Source organism: Aotus nancymaae, unplaced genomic scaffold (assembly GCF_030222135.1).
Source record: "Aotus nancymaae isolate 86718 unplaced genomic scaffold, 86718_ANA_hifiasm-v0.15.2.pri h1tg000036l, whole genome shotgun sequence".
NCBI classification, from domain to species: Eukaryota; Metazoa; Chordata; class Mammalia; order Primates; family Aotidae; genus Aotus; species Aotus nancymaae.
In genome coordinates this window covers 92,839,360-92,852,876 of record NW_026988450.1, presented here as the reverse complement: position 1 = coordinate 92,852,876, position 13,517 = coordinate 92,839,360, and the positions used below count along the sequence as shown (strand labels likewise).

General features: G+C 62.6%; 3 protein-coding genes across 5 annotated transcripts; 2 read left to right on the top strand and 1 right to left on the bottom strand.

The window, feature by feature from the left end:
• Positions 1-2,340: 2,340 nt before the first annotated feature.
• Positions 2,341-4,896, bottom strand: SLC52A2 (solute carrier family 52 member 2). 2 transcript variants are annotated; one of them, XM_012473298.2, is made up of 5 exons: positions 4,613-4,896; positions 4,066-4,304; positions 3,101-3,971; positions 2,882-3,005; positions 2,341-2,796 (listed from the first exon to the last, which is right to left on the bottom strand). In XM_012473298.2, exons 2-5 carry the CDS (start codon positions 4,193-4,195, stop codon positions 2,584-2,586), a joined length of 1,338 nt encoding a protein of 445 aa, XP_012328721.1. In that variant the 5' UTR covers positions 4,196-4,304; positions 4,613-4,896; the 3' UTR covers positions 2,341-2,583. The 2 variants fall into 2 exon arrangements, with proteins under 2 accessions (XP_012328721.1, XP_064240224.1); XM_064384154.1 differs by having other exon boundaries at positions 2,351-2,796; positions 2,882-2,994; positions 4,613-4,758.
• Positions 4,897-5,127: 231 nt separating this feature from the next.
• FBXL6 (F-box and leucine rich repeat protein 6) lies at positions 5,128-8,178 on the top strand. 2 transcript variants are annotated; one of them, XM_021676022.2, is made up of 9 exons: positions 5,128-5,558; positions 5,804-5,962; positions 6,089-6,134; positions 6,485-6,616; positions 6,691-6,798; positions 6,885-6,998; positions 7,066-7,297; positions 7,383-7,629; positions 7,933-8,178. In XM_021676022.2, exons 1-9 carry the CDS (start codon positions 5,152-5,154, stop codon positions 8,078-8,080), a joined length of 1,593 nt encoding a protein of 530 aa, XP_021531697.1. In that variant the 5' UTR covers positions 5,128-5,151; the 3' UTR covers positions 8,081-8,178. The 2 variants fall into 2 exon arrangements, with proteins under 2 accessions (XP_021531697.1, XP_021531696.1); XM_021676021.2 differs by having other exon boundaries at positions 6,089-6,152.
• A 50-nt stretch (positions 8,179-8,228) lies between these two features.
• Positions 8,229-10,560, top strand: TMEM249 (transmembrane protein 249). Its single transcript, XM_064384106.1, has 7 exons — positions 8,229-8,379; positions 8,584-8,741; positions 8,846-8,996; positions 9,461-9,555; positions 9,647-9,842; positions 9,928-10,013; positions 10,262-10,560. Exons 1-7 carry the CDS (start codon positions 8,229-8,231, stop codon positions 10,436-10,438), a joined length of 1,014 nt encoding a protein of 337 aa, XP_064240176.1. The 3' UTR covers positions 10,439-10,560.
• Positions 10,561-13,517: the final 2,957 nt, after the last annotated feature.

The window sequence follows — 13,517 nt, the reverse complement described above, 5'->3', positions numbered from 1 at the left end:
GGGATTACAGGCATGAGCCACCTCATCTGGCTTTTTTTCTTTTTTTTCTGAGAGAGAATCTCACTCTGCTGCCCATGCTAGAGTGCAATGGCGTGGTCTCTGCTCACCGCAACCTCCTTCTCCCATGTTCAAGCGATTTTTGTGCCTCAGCCTCCCAAGTAGCTGGAATTACAGGCACCTGCTACCATGCCCAGCTAATTTTTGTATTTTTAGTAGAGATGGAGTTTTGCCATGTTGGCCAGGCTGGTCTTAAACTCCACCTCAGGTGATCCGTCCTCCTCAGCCTCCCAAAGTGCTGAGGCAGAGTCTCCAGAAGCCTCTGGCCACCTGCTGTGCAGCTGGTGATGGTGGGCATCCTGGCCCCAGCAGGCCCTTCATGGCGGGCTATTCTGCCTCTGCAGGGCCTGGCCTTGGCCCTGGCCTCAGCCCTGGGAAACCGTAAGTAAGCAGCACTCAAAGCTGAGGCACTTTCCTGCTGTTATTATTTTGACCCCCGCCCCAGTTCCTACAGTAGGAACTGGGGCGGGGGTCAAAATAATAATGGGGATATGGGCAGGAAGCTCATGGGGACTTCAGAAGGCAGCGGATTCCTCACTCAGGCCTGTGCACCTTGCTCCTCTGCGGCCCTGGGGACCGCGGCTCATGTGTGGCGCAGAGCAGAGGCTCCACGGATGCCTTTGATCGCTGCTCTATGGGAAGGAAGCCAGGAGGAAGCTGGGAGGTCGCTCCATCAGCCTGCAGCCCAGGGTGGACACGATCGGGCAGGCCCCAAGCACCGGTGCTGACGGGGGCAGGGGCAGAGTGATGAGGGGAAGGAGGTGAGCATGAGACCAGGAGCCCTGCCGTCCGTGGCCGTGCCACCAATACCACCTGCCTCGTCCCATCCTTGTCCTCATCATACCTCAGAATCTTTCTTCTCTTACCAGGTGACTTCTGAAGCTCACACCCAACCTGCAGTCCCCAACCCCTAGAGTCCTCAATACCTGCAACCCCCAAAGGGAAGTCGCCAGGTCAGCTGGGCAGGGGCCCAGACTCAGGCAGCATCCTGGAAGGCTGGACCTGGCGGTGACCTCTGCTCTTGGAGCTGGGAGGTCCTGAGTCCCCTGGGAGCTGGCCCGCCCCTGACATTTGATGGGGCCTCAGACCAGAGGCTTTCCCGGTCACAGGGGCTCCTTCCTCCTCCGATGGTCCTGCCAAGACAGGATGGAGCAGAAACAGGGAGAAAAGCCAGGCCCTTCAAAGGCCCATGTACAGGCCGACTCAAGAACAGTCAGAGAAAGCGTCCAGAGAGCGGAACTGTCGTAGGCGGCACTCGGGCAGCAGGAATGGACCCATCTTCCCCAGTGCCTGCCTGCCCACTCCCTGCGGCTGCAGGGGTTCCTCTGCAGAAGTGGGGCCTCTTGCCTGTGAGAACAGGCCTTGCTGCCAGGCCAGTCACACTGGATTAGTCTGGTGCCCTGCCTCCCTGGGGTGGCTGCTCACACGGTGAAAAAAGTCAGGCTCCCACCTTGGCACAGCCTCCCCCAGCACCTTCTTCCAGATCCTTGCTGCCAAGCTCAGGGGCTCCTCTCAGTTAGTTCCTCTGCAGCTCCAGCCCTTTTAGTGGGAGCCTGAGAAACCACCCAGCCCAAAACAGGTCATGGTCAGTGCTGAGGCCCCGCTCCCTGCAAATGCCGACATGCACAGGCCCAGGCTGCCCGGGGCCAGGGGCAGTGTGCCAGCAGCTCAGGGAGAAGGCAGCTGTAGCCAAGTCTGCCTGAAGAAAGTTTCATACCTTTGGGGGTCTGATTGCAGGAGGAGCTGGCGCTGAGAGGCTGGAGGCTCAGGGGAGGCGGGAATGCTCAGGCCGAAGGGTCTCGATGGGCTAGAATCTTAAACTGTATCTCTTCTGAGTCCCCCCGCACTGAGCACCCCGGGGTCTGCACTTCAACCCCTTGGTGTCAATCCCTAGCAGGATACTCCTGGGAAGCCAGCAGACAAGGAGTCATTCCAGGAGTGAGGGTGGACTGGGAGCTCAGCATGTCACAGACCCATCCTGACTGACCCTCGTGCCCTTGAGAGATGCTTGTGGCGCAGTGGCCCTACCTGGAGGAGGGCCTCCTACTCCTCTGAGCATGGTAGCTTGTGTGGGCCCAGAGAGCTCAGGGCAGTTCCAAGAAGCAATGTCGGGGAGCCTGGGCTCAGAGGGTAAGACTGCGCAATCCGAGACCAGCCTGCAGAGGGCAAGGACCTGCCCAGGGCCTGGGGAGAGGCGGCTCCTGCTAAACAGGCCAGGTCACGGCTCTGGCTCAGGGAAGCATCCATACAAAGAGAAGTTCTCAAAGAATTAATGCCAACTCATTACATAAAAATGTTTTATTACACAAGCCACATGTAGGTCTCAGGCCCCGGGGCTTACCCTACAGCCCCAACCAGTCCCTGGCTCCAAGCCTGGTCCTTGCCCCCGACCCCCCGCCTGGAAAGCCAGGTCTCCTATGGAGTGTGTGAGTGTCCACGAGCGTGCCGGCGCGGGGGCCTCCTGGGCTGCGGCATTCGGGCATGGTGGCAGCACTGAGGTAAATACAGGCACGGGGGAGCCCAGGCTCAGGAGCCACAAGGGTCTGCACAGTCCTTTCTGCTGTGGAACATGTGGTAGATGCTGACAGGAGGGAACATAGCCACAGCACCAAGCAGAGAGCCCACCTGGATGGCCACGCCGGCTGCCAGCAACGCCGGCCGGCCCCCGCCATGCAACAGGGAGCTGGCTGCCACCTTGACGTAAGAGAACACGCCCAGACACAGGACCCACGACAGCACCTGAGGGGACACAGCAGCAGCTGAGCGTGAGATGCACCTGCTCCGGGGGAATACCCCCGCCCCACGTCATGCCCCCTGTGCTCACCACGAGGACCACTCCTGCCAAGGTGCCCACGAGGGGTGGGCAGGGGCTCAGGATTGCCAGCGCCATCAGGTAGGCCCCAAAGAGCACGCCCAGCAGAGAGAGGCCGCCCAGCCCTGCCAAGGACCTGCAGCGGGTGAGCAGAGTCAGGGCTGACTGTGCCAGGACCTGGCTCCCAGCCCTGAGTTCCACCCACCCAGGGGCTGGGGGGCCCTTGTGTACCTGCACAGCACACCCATGGCCAGGAAGCAGGCAAGGGGATTGGCAGCACTGCCCAGTACCACAGCCAGGTGGTAGGCCAGACGCCCGTAGGGTAAGCAGGAAAAGCTCTGCACAGCAGGCAGCACCCCGTTGGTCAGTGCATTGGTGGTGGCCAGCAGGCCCAGCAGGCAGGCACTGCGGGCCGAGAAAAGCCCATAGGCCTTAGGGTCTGGACCAGGGGGGTTGCCTGCCGCCTGGCTTGGTGGCTCTTGCAATGGCGAGGCCTCTTCCACCTCTTCCTCTGCTCCTGTGGCTTCCACATGGAGGCCTGATCCTAAACCCCCTGTGGGTACAGATGGGGGTGACGGCAACAGCAGCAAGAGACCCTGGAAGGCAGCAGCTGAAGTGACCAGAAGGGTGGTCAGTGCCCAGAAGAAGGTGCTGGCGGGAAAACGCTCAGGGAAGTTGAGCGGGGGACCAGGGGTGCCGTTGGTGGGGGCTGGTGGGCACTCAAGGCGACCCACACCCTGCACTAGGGCCAGCATGCAGGGCAGCAGGGCACTCAGGCCTTGACCCAGGAAGAACGACCGTAAGAAGTGAGGTGGCAGGTGGCTCAGGAAGGGCAGGAAAGTGACATTAGAGGCACAGCATGCCAGCGCCAGCATGAAGGCCAGTGCTAGGAAGGCCACGGAATGCAGCTGTCCTGCTACTGGGGCCACATGGTGCCACAGAGAGGCCAGCAGGGCTGTGCCCACCATGCTCAGCACCTGTACCACCCGGATGGGGACCTGCTCGCCCTTTCCTGGGACCAGCCGCCTCCAGAGGGTCACCACCAGCAGACCCAGGTTCCCCAGAGCCACTAGCACAGAGAGGTAGGAGGGGAGGTTCCAACCTGCAGGGAAGGGAGGAGGTCATGTCAGGGGCATGACGCCCAAGGGAAGCCAAAGCCCACCTTCCTGGGCCCGCCTGCACTTCCTCCCACTCACCCTCGGGAAGGTCTCTGACCACCACAGGTAGTTCCACCCAGATCCCATTGACCGCAGCCCAAGAGCCCATGCCGAAGAGAGCCACTAGCAGGTGGGTCAGCACCGGCCGGCCGGGTGTGGGTGCTGCCATTCAGCCCGAGGCTAGGCCCCTCCAGGTCAGGGCAAAGGTCACAGCCAGTTCTTTTCCCACCGAGGTCCAGAGATGCTTGACTCTTCTGGGAACTTAAGACCTCTTTTAGCTTGAAAGAAACAGACAAGCATGGAGGATACAGAGCCGGAGTCAGAACAGGGTGCGACCACCACCAACATGGGAGCTGGAGGAGCACCGGGCAGGAGTGGGGATGGGGAGGATTGGCTGAAACGCGCCCAGCAGCACCGCCCGCCAGTCTGGACCGCCGGCAGGCAGGAGAGCCGGAAGCCGGCCCGAGGTGCCGCGGCCCCAGGGGAGGAGGCCGAAAGAGCAGGTGGAGCCCCCTGCGCAGGGCGAGGCGGGGCTGGAGCCACCGCACCCACCACCCCAAGCCGCACCCCAGGCCAGGGCGCCTACCAGCAGGACCCACGCACGCCGCAGGGCTTCTGCGCGCCCGGGACCGCTGGAGGAAAGTCAGATGCTAGGGGAGTGGCCGGGCGGCTCTGCTTGGAGGGGCACCGCCCTCTCCCCAGCAACAGGTGGGTGACCCGGGAGCAGTCCGGTCCCTGCGCTTCCCGGTCACGCGCCCCGTGCGCTCCCTCTCCAATGCCGGCTTCCGGCCACGCCAGGACGCCGTCGTCCGGCCCAGGAACGCCACCTCAGTCCAGAGCGCTAACGGCCCCGCGCCAACCAGGATCCGATACACCCACTGAGGCTCCGGGCCCGCCCCCAGCGCGGCCCACGACCAGAAGTCCCGCCCAAAGCGCGGCCCACGACCGGAAGTCCCGCCCCCAGCGCCCCCCATGGCCGGAAGTCCCGCCCCCCGCGCGGCCCATGGCCGGAAAGTCCCGCCCCGGAAGCGGGTCGCAGGCTGGCGCTGAGCGGAGGCGGGGGGTATCGGTCTGTAAGCCCGCCCGTTCCGCTCCCTGGGACTGCCCCGAGCGCAGTCGGTGGCCATGGCTGCCCCGGCGTCTCGTCGGGTGGGGCGCAGAGCCCGGGCAGTGCCGCGGGCCCGCTCGGTCGAGGACTGGTGGGGGGACCGGCTGGCGCCGGGCGGCTCGGGGTACCACCTGCTGCAGTCCGACAGCATGCTGCTGGTGCTGTCCGAACCCGGGCCCGCCCGACCCCGCGCACAGCGGCGCGCTGCCCGCCGCGCTCCCCGGAGGCAGCCGCCCCCGGGCCCCCGCTCCGCCGCCAAGCCCAAGCCCAAGCCCAAGGCCAGGCTTAGACCCGAGCCGGCGGCCACGCCAACGCCCGAGGACGGGCCAGACGCGGGCTGGGGAGACCGCATTCCCTTGGAAATCCTGGTGCAGATTTTCAGGTTGCTGGTGGCGGCGGACGGGCCCATGCCCTTCCTCGGCAGGTAACGCTGCTGCCGGGCCCGCCGCTGAGCTCACGGGCTTGGGCCAGATGAGGTCCAAGCGGTGGCCTGGGCGGGGGCGGAGGGCGAAAGCATCGGAGCGCACACCCCGCCGTCCGAGAGCTCAGTCCCTTAGGCGCCCAGTTGGAGCCCCAGGGGCCTAGCTTTGAGCCGGGTGTCCACTGCGCTGCGAGAGGGGGGCATCGCCTACGAAGGAGCCGGTACCCTCAACAGCGCTGTTCTCCCAGGGCTGCGCGCGTGTGCCGCCGCTGGCAGGAGGCCGCCTCCCAACCCGCGCTCTGGCACACCGTGACCCTGTCGCCCCCGCTGGCCAGCCGGCCTGCCAACGGCAGGGTCAAGGCGGAGAAGAAACTCCTTGCGTCCCTGGAGTGGCTTATGCCCAGTCGGTGAGGGGTTCCGTCTTTTCCTTATCCCCTGGCTCCAGGCCCCTTCCGTCTCCCTGCACCAAGGTTTTGGGTGGGAAGGACTCGTGTGGGAACATTAGTGCAGTTTTGCCTCTGCTGTCGGCCCAGGTTTTCACAGCTCCAGAGGCTGACCCTCATCCACTGGAAGTCTCAGGTACACCCCGTGTTGAAGGTGAGAGCTTCAGGCTGCCCTGCACACCAGCTGTGACCCTCTGGGACTGTTCAGTACTCTAGGAAGTGGGTCAGGCACCTTGGGGGCCCACGCTGCTCCATGGTGATGCCTGCCTGCCTGCCTGCCTACTTGCCTGCTTGGTACTCCTTTCCTGCTGTTTCCTCCAGCAGGGAGGTGTCAGAGGCAGGGACACCCAGGTAGACCTGACATGGGCAGAAACGAGGTCACAGCTAAGGTGGTAAAGTGGGGTTGGCACCAGCCACTTGTCTGTTTCCCTTGTGGATCTTAGCCTGCCCTTTCCCAACCCCAGCTGGCCCTCTGTCTCCCCGCAGCTGGTGGGTGAGTCCTGTCCTCGGCTCACCTTCCTCAAACTCTCCGGCTGCCACGGTGTGACTGCTGATGCTCTGGTCATGCTAGCCAAAGCCTGCTGCCAGCTCCATAGCCTGGACCTACAGCACTCCATGGTGAGCCCTGTGTCCCAAGGGGCCCCGAAAAAGCCCAGGCCGGGGTGACAGGTTCTCTTGTACTGGGGCCCCAGGTGGAGTCCACAGCTGTGGTGAGCTTCTTGGAGGAGGCAGGGCCCCGAATGCGCAAGCTGTGGCTGACCTACAGCTCCCAGACAACAGCCATCCTGGGCGCACTGCTGGTAGGTTGGCATTGGTGGGAGCAGAGTCAGATGCTGAGCTGGGGACTGCCAGACCACTGACCCTGTGACACCCCCTACCTCTGCAGGCCAGCTGCTGCCCCCAGCTTCAGCTCCTGGAGGTGAGCAGCGACATCAGCCGCAATAGCATTCCCCTCCAGCTGCCTGTCGAGGCTCTGCAGAAAGCCTGTCCCCAGCTCCAGGTACCTGGTTCCCCACCCCCCCACCTGTGACACCCTCCCGCATCTACAGCTTAGGCCTTGTCCCCAGGTGCTGCGGCTGCTGAACCTGACGTGGCTGCCCAAGCCTCCTGGACGAGGGGCAGCTCCTGGGCCAGGCTTCCCCAGCCTGGAGGAGCTCTGCCTGGCGAGCTCCACCTGCAACTTTGTGAGCAACGAGGTCCTGGGCCGCCTGCTCCACGGCTCTCCCAAACTGCGCTTGCTGGATCTTCGTGGCTGTGGGCGCATCACGCCAGCTGGCCTTCAAGATCTGCCGTGCCGGGGTCAGCAGTCCTGGGTGGTGGCCGGGTGGGTGAGGTGTGGGGGCCCTTGCCACCCAGCAGCTTATGCTCACTCCTCTCACCACAGAGCTGGAGCAGCTTCATCTGGGCTTGTATGGGACCTCAGACCGGCTGACTCTAGCCAAGGAGGGCAGCCCCCTGTTGACCCAGAAGTGGTGCCACACCCTGCGAGAACTGGACTTGAGTGGCCAGGGGTTCAGTGAGAAGGACCTGGAGCAGGCCCTGGCTGCCTTCTTAAGCACCCCTGGGGGCTCGCACCAAGCCCTGTGCTCCCTTAATCTCAGGGGCACCAGGGTCACACCAAGCACAGTCAGGTCAGCATCCCCTCCCCTAGTCCCTAGAGCCAGTGTGGCTGTCACCACGTCTGCCTGGGGCCAGAAAGTGGTGTCCTGCCTGGCCTGAGACCTCCAGGGGTCAGAGGGGCATGCATATTGTCCAAGCCCCTTCGTGGGGTGGGCTTGGGGACACTGGGGCAACTGGGCTTGGCCTTGGTGGCTATGGGTGGCAGAACCAGGTGTGGAGCACCAGCAGGCACAGCTCCCTAGCTTGGCCTGAGCCCTTCTGAGGCAAGTCTTCTGGGCAATGGCTCAACTTCCTGTGGCCTGCCCTGCCCACAGCTCTGTGATCAGCAGCTGCCCAGGCCTGCTCTACCTCAACCTGGAGTCCTGCCGCTGCCTTCCCCGGGGCCTGAAGCGGGCCTACCGGGGCATGGAGGAAGTCCAGTGGTGTCTGGAGCAGCTGCTCACCAGCCCCTCACCCAGCTAGGCAGCCACAGACCTGGGACACCAGCCAGCCTGTCCCCCACCCACCTTTGCCCAGTTTCAGATATTGGAGCATTTTGTTAAAATAAAACTTTTTTAGGAGCTCTGTGTGTGTGGTCCTTAGGGAAGGGTTGGGCAACGGGTTATACCTGATGGTACCACTGGGGCTGCAGCCAGCCCAGAGCCTGTGTGGCCCAAGGGTTCTTGAGCCTGCAGGTGGCTATGCCTTTGCCTGCCAACTGCGGGATCCAGTGTGTGTATATCCCACCCTCGGGAACACTGGTGAGCTGTCGGTGGTTGCATGTGGGTGTAGAGGTGGGGCCCTGCCCAGCTGTGGGGTTCATTGAAGGGTCCCTGCCTGCAGATTTCTCTCCACCTCAGGCGTGGGGTGTCCACCCATCCACCCTTCAGATGAGGACTGTGAACAGGCCATACAGGGGCCTCCAGTGCATGGACTGGCCAAGAAGCTCATTCTCACTGTGGGACCTCAGTCCGGCACACCCTAAGGGGTGGTCAACAGAGTGGCCCCTTCTAGAACCCGCTCAGAACTTCTAGAACGTGTGCGCGTCCACCCTGGGCCGCCACCTGGCCTTGCTGCCCTGCCAGTCGTCTGTGAGCTCCTGCTCCTTCTTGGGCCTGCAGCCCTGGAGAATTTGCTCAGCCAGGTAGGAGCGCCGCTGTGGGCAGTGGGCGACGGCGGCGGGCGAGCGGCCAGGCTGACCACCTCTGCTTGACCCGGATCCCTAAGGGGCAGATGCCTAAGAGGCAGATCCGTAAGGGCCAGGCCCGCGGCCTGCGCACGACCTCCTTCGGCTGGCGCTTCCGGCTGTGGTCCCTAGGACTCTTCTGCCCGGAGCGCCACCTGGCCAGGTGCCTTAAGAACAATAGCTTCTACCCGTTCGAGCAGCAGCAGCCAAACGGTGAGCGCGGGGCGCGGTGGGGCGGGGCGGGGCCTGAATGGAGCTGGGCCGGGTGGGCGGGGCCTGAATGGAGCGGAGCCGGGTGGGCGGGGCCTGGATGGAGCGGGGCCGGGTGGGCGGGGCCTGAACGGAGCGGAGCCGGGTGGGCGGGGCCGGGGGCCCTGGGCGGGGCCTGAATGGAGTGGAGCCGGGTGGGCGGGGCCGGGGGCCCGGGGCGGGGGCCCTGGGCGGGGCCTGAATGGAGCGGGGCCGGGTGGGCGGGGTCTGAATGGAGCGGAGCCAGGTGGGCGGGGCCGGGTGGGCGGGGTCTGAATGGAGCGGAGCCGGGTGGGCGGGGCCGGCCCGTGCTCCTGGGGGCGGAAACGCAACGGACTAGTTGCAGCTGCCGCCCCGAGCCCTGCGCGGACGCCGCCACCTCCGGCTGCGGGCGGCCCGGGCGTCCTCACACGCCGCGCCGCCCCTAGTCTTCGTGCTCGAGTACTACGTGGACACGCTGTGGAAGGGAATGCTGCTCTTCGCGGTTTGCGTGGTCCTGGTCAGCGTCAGCTCCCTGAGAGAGGTGTGAGCTCCCGGGCCCCACCCCGCTGCCCTCCGCCCCCGCGCGCTCGCCCCGCACCCGCTCAGACGCCCCCCGCGGCGCCCGCCCACAGGTGCAGAAGCAGGAGACCTGGGCCTTCCCCGCGTACGGCGTGGGCGTGGGCCTGTGGATGGTGGTCTCGTCGCTGCCGCGGCGCCGCCTGGTGCTGAACCACACGCGCGGCGTGTACCACTTCTCCGTCCAGGGCCGCGCCGTGTGCCAGGGCCCCTTGCACCTGGTCTACGTGCGCCTGGCGTTCAGCTCCGACGGTGACGCCCGGGACGGACCGGGATGGGGTGGCCGCTTGGGAGCGCGGAGGGGCGTGCAGGCCGGCTGAGCCCACTCTTCCCGCAGCCTACGGAAGGTGCTTCTTCCAGCTGGTCCTCGGCGGCCACGGGTTGGAGCCGCTGGTGCTGGTGCAGCTGTCGGAGCGCTACGAGGTGGGTCCCGCCCAGACACGTGCCCGGCTCGGGACACGATGACGCCGGTCGCTGTTTAGGGTCTTTGGGTGGGGCTGTTTCGCACGCAGAGGGTAAATACAGCGCGGTCCTGGTCGCTGGGGGCCGTGGAGAGGGCGCCGGGGCTGCGGGCAGGAATGGGCATGCTGCCTGGAAAGGGAAGGGGTCGCCCTCAGGGCGACTGGGGTCCGTCCTGTCCCGGCCCGAGTTGAGCGCCACCTGCCCCACAGCAAATGGAATACTTGGGCCGTTACATGGCCCGGCAACTCAACATCAACTACTTCGACTGTCTGGCCGCCTCCTACCGGCACGTGGTTCGCCACTGGCCACCCTCTAGCGGCGGCGCCGTGTCGCGCAAGAACCTCGTGGGCAAGCCCAGCTCCTCTCAGTCCAAACTGGAGGTGTGACTCCGAGGGCCACCCCCACCCCAGGACTGCGTTCTCCCCAGCCTCCCAGCGCCCCACTCTGGGGCAGATCAAGTATGAGCCCCACTCACTGGCCTTCCCTTCAGTAAAGTTGCCTCAGCTTCCACACGGGTCATTTTATGGGGGCAGGGGAGGTGCTCTGGTGCCTACGGCTTCCACCATGGTGCACTCCTAGGACCTGAGGGAGCCTGGCAAAGCCCAGAACTTGGGTTCGAACACAGGAACAGCTGGGAGCAAGGGATGGAATACAGCCAGGCCGCTGGCTTGGGCCCATCACTTGAGAGGCTGGGAACTCCAGCCCCTCTTAGCCAGCAGCACTTAACTTGTCCTCTCTGACCTCAGAGGTGCTGACCAATGCGTGGAATCCAGGAGTCAGAATCTGATTGGTCCATTCTGAGCCCGGTGCCAGCTGCTAGTCCAACCAGCAATGGGGTGGGGTACAGCTAGACAAGCCCTGTGCCTGGGGGCGCATGCTGGGCTCATAACCACAAAGCTGCTGCCACTTGCCTCCGAGGGGCTGTGTGAGAGTCCCGGGCCAGTGTCCAGGGCCTCCTAGGAGGGAGAATGTGCAGCACCCCTGGCACCTGCTCCTTGAGCCCGCTGGAACCCTCACCCGGCGACCCTGACACCCACTCCCTGTCCCCGCTGGAACCCCTGCCCTGCGCCTCTGACACCTGCTTCCCGTCTGCTCCGCGCCCCTGACAACCGTTTCCCGTCCCCGCTGGAACCCCTGCCCCGTGCCTCTGACGCTTGCTCTCCGTCCCCGCTGGAACCCAGGCCCACGCTCCCTTGTCCAGCGGATCCCCCAACTCTCACTGCAGCACCTGAGGCCTCCTGGGTGCTGGCGGCTGTCGTGGAAGCTGAGAAGGTTGTGGGCCATGGCGTCCCAGGGGAGGCAGCACCTGGCTTTCCAGGCCTTCAAGCAATGTCAGCTGAGCATCCCTGCATCCAGGAGCAGCTACATAATTTGCAGGGCTCCATGACAAATGGAAGTTTGGAGGCCAGAGTTAGAAAGTTATTGAGTGGAGTGCACTGGTGTATGCCTGTAGTCCCAGCTGCTCAGGAAGCTGAGGTGGGAGAGCTTGAACCCAGGAGCTCAAGGCTAGCCTGGACAACATAGTGAGACCCAGTCTCTAAAAAAATAAACAATAAAAATAAAGTTATTAAGAATTTCAAGATAGGCTGGGCATGGTGGTTCACACGTGTAATTCCAGCACTTTGGGAGGCCAAGATGGGTGGATCACTTGAGGTCAGGAGTTTGAGACCAGCCTGGCCAACATGGTAAAACCTCATCTCTACTAAAAATATAAAAAAAATAGCCGGGTGTGGTGGCAGGTGCCTGTATTCCCTGCTACTCGGAAGGCTGAGGCAGGAGAAGCACTGGAACCTAGGAGGCAGAGGTTACAGTGAACCAAGATAACGCCATTGCACTCCAGTCTAGGTGACAGAGTGAGACTCCAACTCAAAAAAAATTTCAAGATGGAAATAACATATAATTTAAATCAAGTATGGGCCGGGTGTGGTGGCTCATGCCTGTAATCCCAGCACTTTGGGAGGCCGAGGCAGGTGGATCACGAGGTCAGGAGATCGAGACCATCCTGGTCATCATGGTGAAACCGTCTCTACTAAAATATAAAAAACTAACTGGGCATGGTGGTGTGTGCCTGTAATCTCAGCTACTTGAGAGGAGGCTTGAAATCACTCGAACCCAGGAGGCAGAGGTTGCAGTGAGCTGAGATAGCACCACTGCACTCCAGCCTGGGCCACAGAGCAAGACTCCATCTCAAGAAAAAAACCAAACAAACAAAATTAGCCAGGTGTGGTGGCAGGCGCCTGTAATCCCAGCTACTCGGGAGGCTGAGGCAGGAGAATCACTTGAACCCGGGAGGCAGAGGTTGCAGTGAGCTGAGATAGCACCATTGTACTCCAGCCTGGGCCACAGAGCAAGACTCCATCTCAAGAAAACAAACAAATAGCAGGGTGTGGTGGTGGGTGCCTGTAGTCCCAGCTACTCGGGAGGTTGAGGCAGGAGAATCACTTGAATCCAGTTGACAGAAGTTGCAGTGAACCAAAATAGTGCCACTGCACTCCAGTCTAGGTGACAGAGTGAGACTCCAACTCAAAAAATATAATAAAAAATAAATTCCTTCCTTCCTTCCTTCCCTCCTTCCTTCCTTCCCCCTCCCAAAAATAAATAAACAAATAAATAAATTTCAAGATGGCAATAGCATATAATTTAAACCAAGTATGGGCCAGGTATGGTGGCTCCTGCTGGTAATCCCAGCACTTTGGGAGGCAGAGGCAGGTGGATCACTTGAGATTAGGAGTTTGAGACAGCCTGGCCAACATGGCGAAACCCCAGCGCTACTAAAAATTAACAGGTGTGGTGATGTGTGCTGTAATCCCAGCTACTCAGGAAGCTGAGGCAAGAGAATCACTTGATCCTGGGAGGCAGAGGTTGCAGTGAGCTGAGATAGCACCATTGCACTCCAGCCTGGGCGACAGGGTGAGACCCTGTTTCAAAACAAAACAACAACAAAAACCCAAGTGTGGGGCCATCCTGAGCCTGGGGCCCTCTGTGACTGCCCACGTTGCAGGCCCAAGAAGCCAGTTCTGCCTGGAACCATGGCTTCTCTGCTTGACCCCCATCCTAAGGCTGCTCAAACTCAGTGGGCACCAGGCACCCTGGCCCATTTCTGGGGCAGGATCTGGGGGCTACTGAAATGCCTTTAGATTGTCCCTGGGAGCAACTGTTATTAACGGCACAAGTGCAGAGACCCCCCCACCACTGCCTGGAAGATGGGGCTCAAGATGACCTAGAGTGGCAGTACCCATCTTAGGTTCGGGTTGAGGGCTCAGTTTCGCTCAGGCAGGGAAAGTCCCTCCTCCCCTGGAGCTGGTGATCTGAGAGGAACCCAGAACGAAGAGTGGTTGGAGGGCCAGAGTCCCTCCGACTGGGGAGCTCAGGAAAGCCTTTCCAGGGAGCTCTGAGGGAAGGGCGTCCTGGGCAGCACAAGGGCGTGATGCAGGACTGCGTGAGCCGGGTGTGCTCAAGAGGCTG